This window comes from Oratosquilla oratoria, chromosome 14, assembly GCF_046742065.1.
Source record: "Oratosquilla oratoria isolate Oo_2021 chromosome 14, ASM4674206v1, whole genome shotgun sequence".
NCBI classification, from domain to species: Eukaryota; Metazoa; Arthropoda; class Malacostraca; order Stomatopoda; family Squillidae; genus Oratosquilla; species Oratosquilla oratoria.
Genome location: NC_134790.1, coordinates 18,139,652 through 18,159,651, shown reverse-complemented (window position 1 = coordinate 18,159,651; position 20,000 = coordinate 18,139,652). Strand labels below are relative to the sequence as shown.

General features: G+C 49.3%; 1 protein-coding gene across 8 annotated transcripts in view; it reads right to left on the bottom strand.

The window, feature by feature from the left end:
- Nucleotides 1–20,000, bottom strand: part of LOC143032754 (uncharacterized) — a 285,645-nt gene that overhangs the window by 46,969 nt on the left and 218,676 nt on the right. For 7 of the 8 annotated variants that reach the window (XM_076197734.1, XM_076197737.1, XM_076197739.1 and 4 more), the window contains exon 2: nt 2,949–3,399. In XM_076197734.1, coding sequence (XP_076053849.1) covers nt 2,949–3,284 — 336 coding nt within the window. In that variant the 5' untranslated portion in view covers nt 3,285–3,399. Of the gene's footprint in view, nt 1–2,948; nt 3,400–10,894; nt 10,992–20,000 lie in introns of those variants that run through there. The other variant, XM_076197735.1, reaches the window with a different exon arrangement.

The following is a 20,000-nucleotide window of genomic DNA, read 5'->3' as shown; positions in this document are numbered from 1 at the left end:
GGAGTGGGTGGGAGTGGAATGGGGGAGTGGAGTGGGTGGGAGTGGAATGGAGTGGGTGGGAGTGGAGTGGGTGGGAGTGGAGTGGGTGGGAGTGGAGTGGGTGGGAGTGGAGTGGGTGGGAGTGGAGTGGGTGGGAGTGGAGTGGGTGGGAGTGGAGTGGGTGGGAGTGGAGTGGAGTGGGTGGGAGTAGGTACGTGCCTCTGACTTGGCTACCTCTATTGTGAGGGGGAGAAAAAGTTCTTGGTATATAGACAGTGTACTTGAGAAACACATTTGTAACCCTTCATTCCGGACACAACCCAACCTGACCTCAGCTAACCTCACCTAACCTAAGTTCATCTAATCTTACCTCATTTCATCTTATCTTATCTCACCTCACCTAATCTTATATCACCTTACCTCACCTCACCTAACCTCATCTCACCTCACCCAAGTAACCTAACCTCACCTCACCTCACCCAAGTAACCTAACCTCACCTCACCTAAGTAACCTCACCTAAGTAACCTCACCTCACCTCACCTCACCCAAGTAACCTAACCTAACCTCACCTCACCCAAGTAACCTAACTTCACCTCACCCAAGTAACGTCACCTCACCTCGCCTAACCTCACCTAATCTAACCTCACTTAACCTCACCTCACCTAGCCTAATCCAACCTCATCTAACCTCACTTCAGTTAACCTCATCTAACCTCACTTCAGTTAACCTCACCTAACCTCACTTCACCTAATCTAACCTAACCTAGCCTCACCCAGCCAGACACCATAAATCTGCTCTCGGTATTCCAAGACACTTCTGCAGAATCGGGGCAAACTCTTCGTTTTCTAACAGACTTCCACCCTCTCCATGCACAGCCATACTCGTCTCTTTACTCTACCTCCAGGCGATTCTATTCGTCTGAGGTCAACCTTCAAGGTGTTACCAATAAGGTCCACCTCGAGTCGAACGAGTGTCAGCAATGGCAGATTAACCCCGTCACTACGCTGCCACCCGTCACATAAACGAAATCATGTAACGGTTAGGCAGAAGAGAACACGCAAAAAACACGCCACCAAACTAAGGAGAATTAACTAAACCACTTCAAAGCCCTTTCGTGACGATCCTTCCCTGAGCTGGTTAGAATTGCCTGGCGATTGCGGGGGAAAGATCTTTGGACACCGTCATCGTGATGGAGACGTTAAAGACAGGCATTGACGTCGCGTCTCCTCGGCGGCCCTGTTTGCCCTTAGGTGTGTGACCACCGCGGCTCTGCACCCCCACACCCCAACCCCACCCCGGCCGCTGCCAGGAGCACGTGTGGTAAATAGACGAGGAAATCAACTAGACACACCTGCCTGACCGTGCTCGTTCTCATTTCTATGCCTGTCTGTTTCTCTGTGTATGTCGGTCTTTATCTGTGTATGTTGTATCTGTGCGTGCGTGTTTATGTGTGTGTGTGAGAGAGTGCGTGTCTGTGTGAGTGCGTGTCTGTGTGTGTGGTGGTGGGTCTGTGTGAGTGCGTGCCTATGTGTGTGGTGTGTGTGTGTGTGTGTGTGTGTGTGTGTGTGTGTGTGTGTGTGTGTGTGTGTGTGTGTGTGTGTGTGTGTGTGTGTGTGTGTGTGCGTGTCTGTGTGTGTGTGTGTGTGTGTGTGTGTGTGTGTGTGTGTGTGTGTGTGTGTGTGTGTGTGTGTGTGTGTGTGTGTGCGTGTCTGTGTGTGTGTGTGTGTGTGTGTGTGTGTGTGTGTGTGTGTGTGTGTGTGTGTGTGTGTGTGTGTGTGTGTGTGTGTGTGTGTGTGTGAGTGCGTGTCTGTGTGTGTGTGTGCGTGTCTGTGTGTGTGTGTGTGTGTGTGTGTGTGTGTGTGTGTGTGTGTGTGTGTGTGTGTGTGTGTGTGTGTGTGTGTGTGTGTGTGCGTGTGTGTGTGTGTGTGTGTGTGTGTGTGTGTGTGTGTGTGTGTGTGTGTGTGTGTGTGTGTGTGTGTGTGTGTGTGTGTGTGTGTGTTGTGTGTGTGTGTGTGTGTGTGTGTGTGTGTGTGTGTGTGTGTGTGTGTGTGTGTGTGTGTGTGTGTGTGTGTGTGTGTGTGTGTGTGTGTGTGTGTGTGTGTGTGTGCGTGTCTATGTGTGTGTGTGTGTGTGTGTGTATTCACTTGGTCTTTTGGATCACGTGTTGGACTCGTGATCGACAGCTATTTTCCTCCTGGAAGAGAGCTCAGAGCTCGTAGGTCCGATCTATGGGTAATGCTATGACCTTGCACACACACACACACACACACCCAACTCCCCGCCCACGAGAGTCAGAGTAACGACCCGAGGCACAGCGATACCGAAATAATTTCGGCCCTGGGCAGGATTCGAACTGGGTGCTGGGAGCACTTCTGCTTCCCAGTTCAGCGCTCAGTGTGTGTGTGTGTGTGAGTGCGTGTCTATGTGTGTGTGTGAGTGTGAGTGCGTGTCTATGTGTGTGTGTGAATGCGTGTCTGTGTGTGTGTGTGAATGCGTGTGTGTGTGTGTGTGTGTGTGTGTGTGTGTGTGTGTGCGCGCGTGCGTGCGTGCCCTGCTCGTTCGTTCCGTCTCCCCCCTCGCCTTCTCTCTCTCTCTCTCTCTCTCTCTCTCTCTCTCTCTCTCTCTCTCTCTCTCTCTCTCTGCATACACATGCACAGACATTTCAGTTCCTACACACATTCTTTCATATCTGTATCAAGTCACCTTCGGTCACATGTGGAAAGCTACCTTCTGTAATAAAACATTACTTCCACATGCTGTTTCAAATCGAACCAACAGTACCTCACACTAAATGAAAAAAGTATATATAAAATAAATAAATGAGCTGACGCACTCTACAGATTTGCTTTGGCATCAGAGCGTGGTAACGACTGACAAAAAAAAAAATAGACAACTGTATATACATATGCAATACATGAAGTCACCACATTGAGACTTGTGATATCTGAAACAAAGGTTCGAGACTCACCCTGAGTCCCTGGGCATGGGCCTCGGATCCCGGCTCGACATGCGAGACGAAGAACCCGGTGCCGTGTTCCCGTCCCCCCCGGAGGCTGAAGCCGTACGACTCTCCGCCGTGTCTCCGGACGAGCCGGACGTAACGGATACTGCTCCCACCGCTGCCCCCGCCACCCGTGGACGCCGTGGACGATGGTGCCACCGATGGCGTCCTGGAGACAGAGTAGTGGTGATGCGGATGGGGGTTGTGGTACTGGAGGTGCTGCGCGGGCGGCGGCGAGGGAGACGGGTGCTGGTAGAGGGCGTGGGGGTTGCCCACGATCACGCCGTGCCCGTTGACTCTCATCGTGGTTCTTCTTCTTCTTCTTCTTCTTCAGGAGGAGGAGAAAGAAGAGGTTCTTCTTCTGCCTGAGAGGTCCCGGCGAAGGGAGGGGATGATGGTGAGGGACCCGCTACTGCATCTGAAGGAGAGAGAGGAGGGGCAGTGTTAGTGGGTTGCTTGTGAACTTTGGGTCGAGAAGTAGCCTGGCGACTACGTAATGTGAGACTTATGGCCTGGGCGGACGTGGGTCTGCGTTTTCGTGGACACAAGACGGCACAGACACAGGTACAGACAGAAACAGACACGAGATAGACACATACAGACACAAACAGAAATAGTTACAGGTAGACAGAAAGGCAATCTCGTTTGTATATCTGAATAAAATCGTCTGGCGTTTGAAATAATCGAATCTTCATTGCACCACATTGCTGAGGAACTTGTAAAGAGACTCTCTCTTGGGGATCTAAGAATTAGAAACCTCATAATTGGAACAAAACTGTTCAAAATCTAGAGGAACATCTCAGACACCAGACGTTCTTTCTAATATTCTGGTATATAACTAAAAAAAAAAAAAGTTCCCCCTCCGAAAAAGCCTTTTTTTTTTTTTTTTTTTTTTTTTTTTTTTTTTTTTTTTTTTTTTACATATTTCCTATGAAGCCACCTGTGCTTTAAAACGACAGAAATTATTTCCTACACGAATTCCACAAAACAGGGTCGTTCCCGTATTTGTTTTTTGTGGACTCATTTGTCTTTTTATCCATTTGCATTTATTTATTCATCTATTCAATTCATTTATCAATCAATATATATCAATTTACATTTATCTTACTTTACATTTATTTTCCTGGTGTAGTATACCGATGTGGTGCATTGAGCTTCGAGCTCGCTTACTAACTGCAAGGACCCTGGTTCAACGTCTACTGATGCCTTACGCTTGCCTTGGCTGTTCGAACACGAAGGGTTAAGGTGACCACAGTGGCCACAACTAAGTGCCACCTGATTTTACGAACCTAATCCTCCTATTCGAGAGAACCTCGAGCTCCACCTCGACTCCACCACGGGAATGTGGAGCCCAGATCCCGAGGAATGTCCCCAGAGGAAGTGGACTCATCGTGGTTTTCACAGCCACACCCAGACTTCGCAGACGTTTTTCTGTGGAGCACCAGAAGCTGAGACATCAACCCCTCCCCCCCACACACACACTTGTGATTCACCACCATGGTCTTGGATCACGTGCTGGACTCGTGATCGACAGCTATTCTACCCTCCCGGAAAAGAACTCAGAGCTCATATATGACTGATCTATGGGTAATGCTGTGACGTTACACACACACACACACACACACACACACACACACACACACACACACACACACACACACACACACACACACACACACACACACACACACACACACACACACGTTACTCCCCGCCCACGAGTTAGAGTAACGACTCGCAGCGCAGCGATACTGAAATTATTTCATCCGTGGGCGGGATTCGAACCCGGACCGCCGTAGTAGCGGCCAGGAACTCTACCAACGCGCCATCGAGTCTTGTCGTGTGTGTGTGTGTGTGTGTGTGTGTGTGTGTGTGTGTGTGTGTGTGTGTGTGTGTGTGTGTGTGTGTGTGTGTGTGTGTGTGTGTGTGTGTGTGTGCGCGCGCATGCATGTTCAATGTGTTTACGTACCATTCCCCCAGGTGGTCATGTTTGGTGTGTCTGATGGGAACCATGCAAGCAGGTGGCCATGTTTGGACTCTGTCGTTCCCGATGGCTCACACATTACATTCCCAGGTGCACATTCTTCCATGCCCCCACATGCATCATGGGACCGGGTGCCACGCAAGAATTCTTTACATAACAGACAAGATAAAATAAAATAAAATAAAATTAAAGATAAATCACGAGCCAGGCTCGACCATATTACAAAACAGCGATTATTAGATCCACAGGAATGACCTGATACCATTGAGGTTAGATGGTTAACTGGGCTTAATGCTAGGACGGAGACTACACTAGAAGCTAGCCTTGAGGATGTAGGCTATGCTAATGGTTAGCCGGGAGCAGGGATGGGCAACCTTTTTGTGTGCGCGTGCCAAAATCAGGGAAATCTTTGATACAAGATTTTCTCGCGTGCCAACGGATTATTGGCCTTCATGAGCCCCCTCCCTTCTCCTCTTAGGGCCCAAATCACGAGGTCACCAATGATCATACAAAAGAATCTGGAATTTTCTATTTGTTTTAAGGGGAACCCTGGGTTTCACGTGCCGGACAAAAAGTCGTCAGTGTGCCATATCTGGCACGCGTGCCAAGGGTTGCCCACCCCTGACATAGAGTCTAAACTAGGGTATCTGACTGGAACCCAAATGACGGGCTCATGTGGGTCATTCGACTTCCTAAGCACCGTCTATCTTTACTTATGCGCCACGTCATTCATATCCTTATTTTTTCACCACTGAAACAAAGAACAGAAACGTTTAGATTATACAGAGTTCCACTTTCTTCGTTTCAGAGCGAGGTGTGTGCGTGCGTATGTGTATGTGTGCGTGTGAATGTGTGTGCACAAGCGCTCGCGCGCGCGCACCCTCATGGTTCGTGCGAGTTTATGTAATTATTCGTAGACACGAACCGACTCCCCGGTGGCCCCCTGCTGCTGCATCACGTACGGCTGCCTGCCTGGCCCGTGGGCGCGAAACCCTCCTTAGTCACAAGAGAGTCACTTGATAAGGCAGCGTCCCCCCATTTGTAGGGGCAGGAGACTTCCTCAAGGTTACCGTCGTGATGGTAGGCGTGGTCGTGGTGTGGGTCGTGGTGGTGGTGGTGGGGGGGGTCGTGATGGTCGTGGTCGTGGTGTATGCGGTCGTGGTTATGGTGGAGTCGTGGTTGTGGTGAGGTCGTGGTTGTGGTGGGGTCGTCGTGGTGGTCGTGGTCGTGATGGTGGTTGTGGTGTGGGTCGTGGTGGTAAACGTGGTGGTTATGGTGGTGGTCGTGGTGGCGATGGGTGTGGTCGTGGTGATGGTGGTGGTGGTGGTGGTGGTGGTGATCGTGGTGGTGGTGGTGATCGTGGTGATGGTGGTGGTGGTGGTGATCGTGGTGATGGTAATGGTTGTGGTTGTGGTGGTGGTGGTAGTGGTGTAGTTCAACACATATACATGGGAATATCCGTGTTAGACTTCTGTACATGGTAGTGATGATGATGGTGGTGGTGGTGATGTGGTGGTAGTGGTGGGAGTGTTGGTAGTTATGGTGATGATCTCATCGATGACTGTGGTGATCGTAATTGTGGTGAAATTGTGATGGTAGTGAGAGTGACTGTAATGATTATAGTGTGATTTACATATTATAGTGTATACATTATACATATGTGTACATTGTACATATAGTGTACATATTATATGGTTATAGTGTAGTGTGGTGTACATATTGACTGAGTGTACTCTGGTGATGTGCGGGACTCAGGTGATAGTGATGGTGAAAGTGATGGTGGTGATAGTGATGTCATGGCGAGCGATTAACACCAACCACACCAAGCTGTATATAATTTTTACTTTTTCTTTCCAAAGACAGATTCTATATTAAAATAACTGACCACCTGGCAAGATGCTGATACATTCTTAATTTACTTAAAATAATGCACCTCTTACCAGAGTTAAATTAGAAAAAAAAAACACGAATGTTTACGAAATGTGAACTAGTGACGTCAACCGCTCAAGGTCGCTCGGACGGGTCTGCATCATCGAAAGGACCCAGAATGTGAGCTCTTGTGATCTCTCTAGATCGTGACGCAACAAAACCATCAAAGAAACAACTCATGACCACTGGAACAGGTTCCTGTCTCCCTCACCTCCTCCTCCTCCTCCTCCTCCTCCTCCTCCTCCTTCGGGTTGTCTAATCCCCCAGAAGAGCCGAAACCTCCTCCAGAAAGAAGATTTGTTATTCAGCGAGTGTCGCCTCACGTGGTGTGTGGTAATCATCGTGGTCATGGTTGTGAAGTTGCTGCTGCCGGACGCTGGGCACAAGACCTCGGAGATTTCCGCTTCGTCAGGTCCCTTTCTCGAAAGACGTACTGTGCACATACCCAGAAAACATTCTACGTACTCGTACATACGTACACACGTACATACGTACATACATACACACATACATACACACATATATACACATATACATTTTTGAGGACAGAGAGGAAACGGAAACACGAAAAGAAGTTTGAGTTTTATTTGAGTTATAAAACTCAAAGCTCTTCTCGTGTTTCCGTTTCTTCTCTGTCCTCAAATTTGTCACGATGAATAATCAACATACATATATACACATGCATGCATACAGTTTGTGTGTGTGTGTGTGTGTGTGTGTGTGTGTGTGTGTGTGTGTGTGTGTGTGTGTGTGTGTGTGTGTGTGTGTGTGTGTGTGTGTGTGCGCGTGCATATTTGCGCACGCTCTTTCACGTCTCCTAATTCCTTTCTTTCCTCATGAATGACGTAAACAAGATCGACTGATATTCAATTGTTTCACGCGAAACGGATGTACTGTATTTGGGACTGTGGTCTTGCGTGGGACATCGAAACGAGGCCCTGCTTTGTTGTGTTGTTGTTGTTGTCATTGTTGTTGTTGTTGTTGTTGTTGTTCTTGTTGTTGTTATTATGGTTGGCCATGCGCCCTCTCCCATTGTGTGCAAATTGAGCACGCCCGAGTGAATGAGATTTAGCAAACCGCGGACGTAAACCAGTTCTCCAGGTTTTGCTTATTACCTGCTGTGAACTATCTGTTGGTGTGAGAGAACTGTAGGTGAAGAACATGACTATTTGCACGCATCTCTACTATCTACTGGTATTGCTTATATAACGTTTATCAATGCCACTATCATTAATTTATCGCTGTCACTATCACATACATCGTTGTCACTATATCTTATCAGTCACTTGTATTCGTCGCTTTCATTATCAGTTTTCGTTGTCGCTAATTTTTTCATATGATTCTCTGATGTTATTAATTTCTGTTGTCATAGGTTATAGGTATCACTATAAATCATTGCTCTCACTGTCAATTATCACCGTTACTGTCTCCCTTGTTCACCACTCATTATCATTAACACTCGTTATCATCACCGCTACTAACAATTATCTTATCAATGTCATCTTCGCTTATATCTGTCACTATTAGTCGTGTTAATCATCTGTAACTTCCAATTATTTCTGTTATTGTTCCTCATCACTATGAATGTCATAATTACTAAATTAGTATCACTTTACATATCTCTCTATTTCCCTCACTTTTCTTTTTTCTTTTTTCCTTTTTCTTCTTTCTATTTCTATCCCTCTTCTTCTCTCTCACTATCTCTGATTCCCTCTTCCTTACTCTCTCTCACAAACCCACTCTCACTACATCTCATTCCCTCTCACTCTCACTCTCTCATTCTCTCATCAAAACGATGACGTCATCAAACAGTCAAATATCAGATCAACAAAACTAAGAGAGATTCAATCTTCACATTTGTGAATGCATGTGATCTTCAGTTTGAATTCAGTTGAAGGAGCCAATCCGCTGCGCCGAACAAATCACGTGATCACGACGAACCAATCAGAGATCGAGGATGAGCTCTTCCATATAAGCACAGTCGGCTGGTTGGAGGGTATGCATGACTTCATGTTTTCTTTTCGTCATATTTTTTGGACTTAAATGTATCTCAAAGAAAATAAAGACATATTGTTATTCCTTTTCAAGAATCATATTTCATTTCTAACTTTTTTCCTTACGTTCCTGTTCTTGAAAATCGGTCATCTGCAATCGAGACTACGTATTAACAATGAGTTGAAAGACGATGAATGTTATGACGTTTCGTACTACATCCAGGGCTGTCCCCAGCGTCTTGCAAACGCTCTCATTGAACACAAACGACTCTGACGATTAAAGAATTACACTTGGTCATCTCTCCTCGACTTCTTTGTAGACCTGAATTTCTTGTCGTCATTTCATGAACGGATTGTCTTCTTCTACGTTCTCAGGAGGAGGCGAGGGCAGAGCGAGGGGCTTGGGAACGTGGGACGAGGGAGGAGGGGGAGAAGAGAGGAAGATGAGGAAGAGGGGAAGGAGGAGGAAGAAGGGGAGGGGGAGGAGGAAGAGGAAGAGGAGGGGAGGAGGATTTACATGGGGTTACATGAACAAACGAACAGCAACAGATCTACTGGCCCTTCCATGGCTGTTTAGGTACCTATTTTTCTATCTATATACAAGCAGAAAGAGGAGGAGAGGGGGAGAAAGGAGGAAGAGGTGGAGGATGGGGGTGGGGCTGGAGGAGGAGGAGGGGGGGAGGAGGAGGAGGAGGAGGGGAGGAAGAGGAGGAGGAGGAGGGGAGGAGGAGGAGGGGAGGAGGAGGAGGAGGAGGAGGAGGAGGAGGAGGAGGAGGAGGAGAACAAGACAGATGAAGAGCAAGGAAGGAGAACTAAAGAATGGGATCCTGGCCGGGGGAGTGAAGAGGAGGAGGATGGAGGAGGAGGATAAAGGAGGGGGAGATAGGAACGACGAAAAAAAGGGTGATGGAAGAAAGGAAGGTGGAAGAAGGGGAGGGGAGAAGAAAGGAAAGGGATAAGAAAGGGAGGGAGACAAGAAAGGAAGGGGAGAGAAAGGGAGGGGGAGATAAGGAAGTGGGGAAAAAGGGCGGAAGAAAGGGCGGGGGGAAGAAAGGGAGGGAGGATTAAAGAGAGAGGGAGAAAAGGAGGGAGAAAGAGAGTATAGAGAATTGGGGCTAAGAAGGAAGGAATCGGCGAGAGGAAGAATGGAAGGCAGGGAGAGACGGGGAGAATGGACAGAGGGGGAGAGGGGGAGAGAGACAGGGAGAGGGAGAGACGGAGAGAGGGGAGAGGGGAGATGGGGGGAGGTCAGAGGAAGAGGGGGAGAGGGAGAAAGGAGGGTACGGAGGGAAAAGGGGGAGAGAAGAGAGGGAGGGGAAAAAGAGGGAGAGGAGGAGCGGCACAGGGGGAGAGGGGTAGGGACACAGGGGGCGGGGGGAGATGGGGAGAGAGAGGGAGAGATAGAGAGAGGGGGGAGAGGATAGAGGGAGAGAAGAGGGGAGAGGGGAAATGGAAGGGGGAGGGGGGAATGGAAGGGGGAGAGAGGGGAAATGGAAGGGGGAGAGGGGGAAAATGGAAGGGGGAGAGGGGGAAAATGGAAGGGGGAGAGGGGGAAAAGGGGAAGGGGAGAGGCGAAGGTGGGCGTCTGTCGATTGACGACTCGCGCCTTACAAGGGGTGATCAAGGGAATGCTTCGCCTTCCTGCCATGAAATCCTCCTCCTCCTCCTCCTCCTCCTCCTCCTACTCGTCCTCCTCTTCTCCTCTTCCTGCTCCTCTTCCTCAATCCTTATATCCACCATATTACATGCACGCACACACGAACAGCTGCGCACACGCCATTTTGTGTGTGTGTGTGTGTGTGTGTGTGTGTGTGTGTGTGTGTGTGTGTGTGTGTGTGTGTGTGTGTGTGTGTGTGTGTGTGTGTGTGTGTGTGTGTGTTTTAGTTAAGACCTGTTTGCGACTTCGCAATAGTGTGCCCTTGTGAAGAAGCTTATGTACAAGTAGATCCCTGTTACCACCAGCTTATGTACAAGACCGAAGGTACAAGAGAACGGGGTCGTCTTACCGATACGGCGAAGGCGGAGAGAGAAAGAGAGAGGCTCGAGGAGAGGCGAGAGAGGCGAGTCTGAGGTGGCCCGCCGTGCACTGAGCGAGAGAGCGGGGCCCCACGAGCTTTTTCTTGGACGGTCGGGTCTCGACATCTTCCTGGAATGCTGGATTGCAACCACCGACGATGCCCGTCACCGGACCAGTAGTCTACCCCCCAACCCAATCCACCTAACCAACCAACCAGCCACCCACATACCTCACTCCCCCCTACCCAAAACACTTCCTCCTCCTCCTCCTCCCCTCCTCCTCCTTCTCCGTCTCCTCTTCCTCCCCTTCCTCCTTCTCTTCTTCCTCCTCGTCATTCTTCTCCTCCGTCTATCCGCCTCCTCTGCCTCCTCCTCCTCTCATCTCTACTCGTACTCTTCCTTGCCTCCTCTTCCTCTCTACGCTTTTTGCTGTTTCCTCTTGCTATCCGTTTTCTTCCTTCTTCCTCATCTTTTTGCTCATCTTCCTTTCCCTTATCCCCCGTTTCTTGCCCACACGTTACTTTCCCTCTCGTCTCCGTAACGTTACCTCTATCTCCCTCCTCCGTCTCTCCCTCTCTCCCACTTTCATTTTTCACCCTTCATCCTTCTCTTCCACCCTATCTTCCTCCCTCCCTCTCTCTCTCTCTCTCTCTCTCTCTCTCTCTCTCTCTCTCTCTCTCTCTCCTTCCTCGCTCTCCCTTTTCCAGGAAATCTAAACAGTATTTACTAGTCTCTCCACGTCAAAAAAAAAAAAAAAAATATGGCGGTGATGGAAAGCAGGCAGTGACGTAAACCTTAGATTATGACGTCACGACCCCGCGAGGCTCGGGACTATAACAACATGCTGTCACCATCTTTCCATGTGACGCAATCCAGCTATTATTCTTTTATTATTATTACAACTCGTCTTTTTACTTCTTCCTCTTATTACCAGCTTCCGGAGGCAAGATGAAAGGAGAGATCTTCGGAGAAGAGCGAGAGATGGAGCTCTCAAAGCAGATGCAGCAAGACATCAAGATCAGTTTAGTGGTTAGAGCATTATGCTCTTTATGAACTAAGAGTTGTAGCCAGTTCCACAGCCAGATTCGGAAAGAAAAAAAAAAACTATGCGCCCTTTTTATTGCTAGAGTGTGATTGTATTATTATATAATGTATATTGTATTTTGATATTACATAGTGTTTACTTACATACGAGTAGTGTATATGTTATTCGTATTACTTTTAAATATGTCTATTTCTCTCTCTCTCTCTCTCTCTCTCTCTCACGCACACACACACACACACACACACACACACACACACACACACACACACACACACACACACACACACACACACACACACACACACACACACACACACACACACACACACACACACACACACACACACACACACACACACACACACACACACACACACACACACACACACACACACACACACACACACACACACACACACACGCACACGCACACACACCAGGGCTGAAATAATTTCAGTATTGCTGCGCTGCGAGTCATTACTCCAACTCTCGTGGGCGGGGAGTTGGGTGTGTTTGTGTGCGTGTAAGGTTACAGCATTATCCACAGATCGGTCATATACGAGCTCTGAGCTCTCTTCTGGGAGGGAAACAGCTGTTGATCACGAGTCCAACACGTGATCCAAGACCAAGGTGAATCACACACACACACACACACACACACACACACACACACACACACACACACACACACACACACACACACACACACACGGTCAAAGTCATGTTTTTGTCAAGGGTGATGAGTCAGTACCTCACTGTTCGCGTTTCCAGCGACTATGTGGCCACCCACCATCTTCTCAGAAAAAACGGTGACGTCGGTCGTGACGATAACGACGATGATAATAACGATTCTCCCGATAAGAGATGATAATGATGTTAGTGAGTGATATATATATATATATATATATATATATATATATATATATATATATATATATATATATATATATATATATATATATTTTTTTTTTTTTCTCTTTCTTAAGTGACCAACCCCGAAGGTCTCAAAGTCACCGTCTAGGAATCGATCACAACCCAAACAACCCTCAAGGTGACAGAGCGGACAGTAACTGATCTCTCCCGTGATCTTGGATCGTCATGTACTGATACTGACAAAGCTACTGGTAATCGTAATGATACCAGTGCTGCAGTTTCCTGGAGTATTTTCAAAGTGACTGCGAGTGTACATGCATGTGTACATGAGCGTGTACATTGTGTGTGTGTGCGTGTGTGTGTGTGTGTGTGTGTGTGTGTGTGTGTGTGTGTGTGTGTGTGTGTGTGTGTGTGTGTGTGTGCACGCACACACACGTGTGCCTGTGAGTGCGCGCGTGCGAGTATCAAACGCGTGCGCCGGCATGTCCACGGCGTATGGTCGTGTCAGTAGAGAACAAAGACGTCAGAGAAGAAAATAGTTTCAATCGAAGGTATAAATAATGGTGACAAACAAACGGGTCTCATAAGGTCAAGAGTGACGAAGAGAATCATAGAACAAACGACGCACCGTGAAGGAAGATGTGCGCGCGCGCGCGTGTGTGTGTGTGTGCAGGGAAGAAGAAGAAGAAGAGGAAGAAGAAGAGAAGCGAGAGAGGGGAGAAGCAACAGGATGTTGGGGAGGAGGAGGAGGAGGAGGAGGGGGGAGGAGGAGGAGGAGGAGGAGGAGGAGGAGGAGGAGGAGGAGGAGGAGGAGGAGGAGGAGGACGACGAAGATGAGGAGGAAGAAGAGGAAGATTACGATGATCAGCAATGAGCAAATTTGATGTCTGGGTCTGGGTGGTGTACACACAAAAAAAAAAAAAAAAAAAAGAGAAAGAAAGAGAGAAAGAAAAAGAAAGAAAGAAAGAGAGAGATAGAGAGAGAGGGGGGGAAGATGAGCAGTAAGGCACAGAAATAATGTTGCTCAGGGGGCGCACCGATGACGTGGTAGCGTTCATTGGGGAGTGGCCTGCTGTGCAGACGCTCTTGTTGTTGTTTTATTCTTTTTGTCTTGTTGTTTTTGTTGTTTTGTTTTTGTTGTTTGTTTTGTTGGATTTGTTGTTTGGTGTTTTTGTTTCTTTTTTGTTTTGTTTTGTTGTTTTTCTTTTTTTATTGTTTCTTTTTGTTTTTGTTTTTACTGTTGTATTTATTACTTTTGCTGTTAATATCTTTGTCAATATTTGTTGTTACTAATGTTGTTGATGTTGGGGTAAGAGGAGTGAGAAAGAGGAGTAGGGAAGAGGAGTGGAAAACAGGAGTGGGGAAGAGGAGGGGGAAGAGGGAGGGGAAAGTGGATGGAGAAAGATGGAGGGGAGGTGGAGAGGGAAAGAGGGAGGGGGTGAATGAGGGGGAATGAAGGGGGTGATGAGGGGAAGAGGATGGGGAGGAAGGTAGAGAAAGAGGAGGGGAAGGTGAAGGAAGAGGAGAGGGAAGAGGAGGAGGAAGAGGAATAAGAGGTAGAAGTAGAGATAGAAGTAGAGAAGAACCAGGGGATGAAGATGACGACGAAGACAAGAACGGTAAGGTGACGCAACCCCATTGCAAACAAGGAACATACTTGTAACGAGAAAAAAAAATAACAGGAGTGGCAGAGGTAGATTGTTATTAAAATATATAAAAAATGAAACAGAATAAAAAACAAAACAAAATAAAATAAAAGAGGAAGTTTAGTACTAGGGGAATCCCGTTTTTTTTTTTTTTTTTTTTTTTGAGGGGGGGAGAGGAGGTGGAAGGGGAGAGGTGGGAGGGGGAGGGGAGGAGACGGGAGAGGGGGAGGGGAACAGCGAGGTATGGATAGCAGTGGCGTCCTCTTGAAGGGGGTGGGGGGCGCTGTGGATTTGGACAACAGAGGAACAAGACGAAGAGAGGAGGAGGAGGAGGAGGAGGAGGAGGAGGGGAAGAGGAGAAAGAGGAGGAGGAAGGGGAAGGCAAGTTTAGTAATACGAAGAGAAGGATAAGGAGGAATAAGAGTATGACTGGAAGGAGAAGGAAAAAGGAGGAGGAAAGGGGAGGAGGAGAAGAAAGGCGAGGGGGAAGAGGAAGAGAAACAAGAGTATTAGAAAGAGGAGGTATAGAAGAAGAAAAGAATGGAAAAGAAAGAGGAAGAGGATTAGAAAGAGGAGGAGGAGAATAAAGAGGAGGAAGAGGAGAAAGAGGAGAAGAAGGAGGAGGAGGAGGAGGAGGAGGAGGAGGAGGAGGAGGAGGAGGAGGAGGAGGAGGAGGAGGAGAAGGAGGAGGAGGAGGAGGAGGAGGAGAAGGAGAAGGAGAAGGAGGAGGAGGAGGTGAGGGAGACAGAACAGGAGAAATATGAAGAATATTAGGAGAACGAGAAAGAGGAGGAGGAGGAGGTGAAAGAGGAGGAGGAGGAGACAATGCATCGGGAAGGAAGAGGAAGTTCAAGGCCGACGAAGCGTAGTGGGAGGGGAAGGACGAGAGAAGGTGACACGGAGGAGGAGGAGGAGGAGGAGGAGGAGGAGGAGGAGGAGGAGGAGGAGGAGGAGGAGGAGGAGGAGGAGGAGGAGGAGGGATGAAGAAGGCGCAGCAGGACCGGTACGAGGAGGTGGAAGAGGAAGAGGAGGTGGATAGAATGATAATGGAAGGAGAAATTGGAAAGAAAATGGGGAGAGGAGGAGGAGGTTGAGAAGGAGGAGAGGGAGGAGGGAGAGGAGGGTGAGGAGGTGAAGACAGGAGGAGGAGGGGAGAGGGGAGGAGGGGAGGAGAGGAGAAGGTTGAGGTGGAAGGGGAGGAGGAGAAGGAGGGGGAGCAGGAGGGGAGGAGGAGGAGCAGGAGGGGAGGAGCAGGAGGGGAGGAGCAGGAGGGGAGGAGCAGGAGGGGAGGAGCAGGAGGGGAGGAGCAGGAGGGGAGGAGCAGGAGGGGAGGAGGGGGAGGGGGAAAAGGAGGAGGAGGGGAGGAGGGAGAGGGGGAAAAGGAGGAGGAGGGGAGGAGGGGGAGGGGGGAAAAGGAGGAGGGGGAGGGGGAAAAGGAGGAGGGGGAGGGGGAGGGGGAAAAGGAGGAGGAGGAGGGGAGGGGGAAGGAGGGAAAGGAGGAGGGAGGAAAAGGAGGAGGAGGAGGGGAAGGAGGAGGGGAAGGAGGACGAGGGGAAGGAGGACGAGGGGAAGGAGGACGAGGGGAAGGAGGACGAGGGGAAGGAGGACGAGGGGAAGGAGGACGAGGGGAAGGAGGACGAGGGGAAGGAGGACGAGGGGAAGGAGGACGAGGGGAAGGAGGGGGAGGGGAAGGAGGAGGGGAAGGAGGGGGAGGGGAAGGAGGAGGAGGGGAAGGAGGAGGAGGAGAAGGAGGAGGGAAAGGAGGACGAGGGGAAGGAGGAGGGGAGGAGGGAAAGGAGGAGGAGGGGAGGAGGAGGAGGGGAGGAGGGAGGAGGAGGGGAGGAGGGAGGAGGAGGGGAGGAGGGAGGAGGAGGGAGGAGGAGGGTAGGAGGGAGGAGGAGGGGAAGAGGAGGGAGGAGGGGGAGGAGGGGAGGAGGAGGAGGGGGGGAGGAGGGGAGGAAGGGAGGAGGGGAGGAAGGGAGGGGAGGAAGGGAGGAGGGGAGGAAGGGAGGAGGGGAGGAAGGGAGGAGGGGAGGAGGAGGGAGGAGGGGAGGAGGGAGGAGGGGAGGAGGGGAGGAGGGAGGAAGGGGAGGAGGAGGGAGGAAGGGGAGGAGGAGGGAGGAAGGGGAGGAGGAGGGAGGAAGGGGAGGAGGGAGGAAGGGGAGGAGGGAGGAAGGGGAGGAGGGAGGAAGGGGAGGAGGGAGGAAGGGGAGGAGGGAGGAAGGGGAGGAGGGAGGAAGGGGAGGAGGGAGGAAGGGGAGGAGGGAGGAAAGGGAGGAGGAGAGGGTGAGGAGAGGGTGAGGTGGAGGTGGAGGGGGAGGGGGAGAGGAAGGAGGAGGAGGAGGTGGGAGAGGAGGAGAAGGGGTGGAGGAGGAGGTGGGAGAGGAGGAGAAGGGGAGGAGGAGGAGGTGGGAGAGGAGGATAAGGGGAGGAGGTGGAGGAGTGGGAGGAGGGGGAGGAGGGGGAGGAGGGGAGGAGGGGAAAAAAAGAGTGAAGGAACAAAAGGAGAGACTGAAGAAGAAGAAAAATCAGCGACGAGGGAGGGAGATGCTCAAGGGTGGAAGGTCGCCGCCGCTTTGAGAAAAAAAAGAGGAGGAGGAGGAAGAGGGGAGAGAGAGGAGAGAGGGAGGAGTAGGAGGAGGAAGAGGGGAGAGGGAGGAGTAGGAGGAGGAAGAGGGGGTGAAGAAGAGAAGGAGGGTGAAGAAGAGGATGAAGAATGGGAGGAGGATGAAGAAAGAGGAGGAGGATGAAGAAAGAGGAGGAGAATGAAGAAGAGGAGGATGAAGACGAGGAAGAGGAAGAAGAGGAAGAAGAGGAAGAAGAGGAAGGAGGAAGAAGGTGAAGAAGAGGAAGACGAAGAAGAGGAAGGAGGAGGAAGAAAAGGAAGAGGAGGAAGATGAGGAAGAAGAGGATGAAGAAGAGAAATAAGAGGATGAAGAAGAGGAAGAGGAGGATGAAGGAGAGAAGGAAGAGAAAGAAGAGGATACAGAGGATGAGGGTGATGGAAAAGAGGATGAGGGTGATGAAAAAGAGGATGATCAGGAATCGGAAGGAGGAGGAGGAGAATTACATCCGACGTGGAGGAGGAGTAGGAGGAGGAGGAGGAGGAGGAGGAGGAGGAGGAGGAGGAGGAGGAGGGAGGAGGAGGAGGAGGAGGAGGAGGAGGAGGAGGAGGAGGAGGAGGAGGAGGAGGAGGAGGAGGAGGAGGAGGAGGAGGAGTAGGAGGAGGAGGAGGAGGAGGAGGAGGAGAAGAAGAAGAAGAAGAACACTGGATGCAAACGAATCTGCCTACCTACGCCAAACCTGTTCCAGCTCCCCCTACTCCTCCCCCTCCTCCTCCTCCTCCTCTTCCTCCCTTCCCTCCACCTTTCTCTCCTCCTCCTCCTCCTTGCCCATCCTCGCCCACCCTCCTCCTTCTCTTTTTCTTTCCCTTACGACAAACTATAAATCTTTCAATTTGTTCAATCATGACCATCTATTTACCAGAAGACATTGAATTACTTTCCATATACAGTTGGTGTGTCCCTATGGACACTTCGGTAACAAAACAAAATAAACAATACATAAGTGAATAATAAATGAAAATATAAATAGATACATAAATAAACCACTCAAAAACGAAACATTCAAACCAAACGATTATATATATCTATTACCAAATACATAAATTATTGCACGTGGAATAGTTACTTTGAAAAAAAAAAAAAAATCCTGTTTTCTACCTAGTTATTATTACTATTGAACATATATCAACAAGCAAAAACCCTATAGGCTCTTATACGAGTTTCACTAATCGACCATATTTAACTTCCATAAAACTGGAAGATGGACAATCGTCGATCCTCTCGGAATAATTGGCGGAAATTGAGCCAAACGTGTCCGCCGTTTTAACCTACATCCAGCCGTCACGTACATAACATATTACATGACCTTTCAGCAGGAATCGTTAGTTCTTGTTTGCCTTTCTACCAAGTTCCCCCCCCACGCCCTCCTCACTTTACTCAATTCGCTCTGAAGGACCTCAATCACTCACTCCCTCATTTACTCGCTCGCTCACTCACTCACTCACTCACTCACTCACTCACTCACTCACTCACTCACTCACTCCCTTCGTTGCTCTAATCCTCACCTTCCTTTCCCCTTATCGCAGCCGTCCATACCAACGTCATCACCAGATTCGTCACCAATTCTATCACCACCACTTCTATCACCACCACCACAACTTCTACCACCACCACTTCTATCACCACCACCACTTCTACCACCACCAATTCTACCACCACCACCACTTCTACCATTACTTCTACCACCACCACCACTTCTACCACCACTTCTACCACCACCACTTCTATCACCACCACTTCTATCACCACCACCACTTCTACCACCACCAATTCTACCACCACCACCACTTCTACCACCACCAATTCTACCACCACCACCACTTCTACCATTACTTCTACCACCACCACCACTTCTACCACCACTTCTACCACCACCACTTCTATCACCACCACCACTTCTACCACCAATTCTACCACCACCACCACTTCTACCATTACTTCTACCACCACCACCACTTCTACCACCACAACCACCACTCCTACAACCACCACCACCACTCCTACCACCAGTGCCACTTCTACCACCACTACCATCACTTCTGCCACCACTACCACTTCTAAAACCACCACCACATCTACCACCACCGCCACTTCTGCCACCACCACTCCTACAACCACCACCAATTCTACCACCACCGATAAAGGGTGAGCTTCGGCCTCAGGTGACCTCGCCGTCACCCCCCCCCCTTCCATACTGGGTGGCACTTTATCTTTATGTTTTGGCTGTCGTCAAGCGATTTTATTTGTATCCAGAGGGTTAAGCTTCTCGAGGGCAGAAAATAAATACCTTTCCTCCGGTCACCCACATCCAGTCACCCGTTCGCGCTACCAAACACCCACTCCTCTTCACCCAATCACTCCTCTTCACCCACTCCCTGTTGTAAATCTGTTTCACCCTTGGGGTCCTACCTTACTCCCCTCCCCCCCCCCTTCCCCTGCCCCCTCCCCACCCACACTTAACCAGCAAGTGGGCCAATTCTCAAACAGCACGGAGGAGCGGGTGGGGGGGGGGGTTGCCAACTCTCACCCCTAAATGTCATCGCCCCTTCCCTCCCTTACCCCCCCTCCCTTAAAACGTTATGTTTCCTTTCTACATTTCCGTACGTCATTATTCTAAGTCCAGTATCAAGAAAAGATAAAAGAATGCTAGATAAACCTCCCAAAAATTCTAAGCTTCTACGTCTAAGATTAGAATATCTTCAAAAAAAAAAAAAAAAAAAAAAAAAAACAGAGACTCAGTCTGACCAAGAAGTGTAAGTGGTCATTTAGAAATTCACTTTGAAATTTTATTTTCCTCTTAGCTGAATAAAATATTCTAGACTTAATCGTCAAAGCCGCTCAGCAACGATCGTTCTTAGGTTAATGGAAACGGGTTAAGTTTAAGACTTGGGTTTAAGACCTGGGTTTA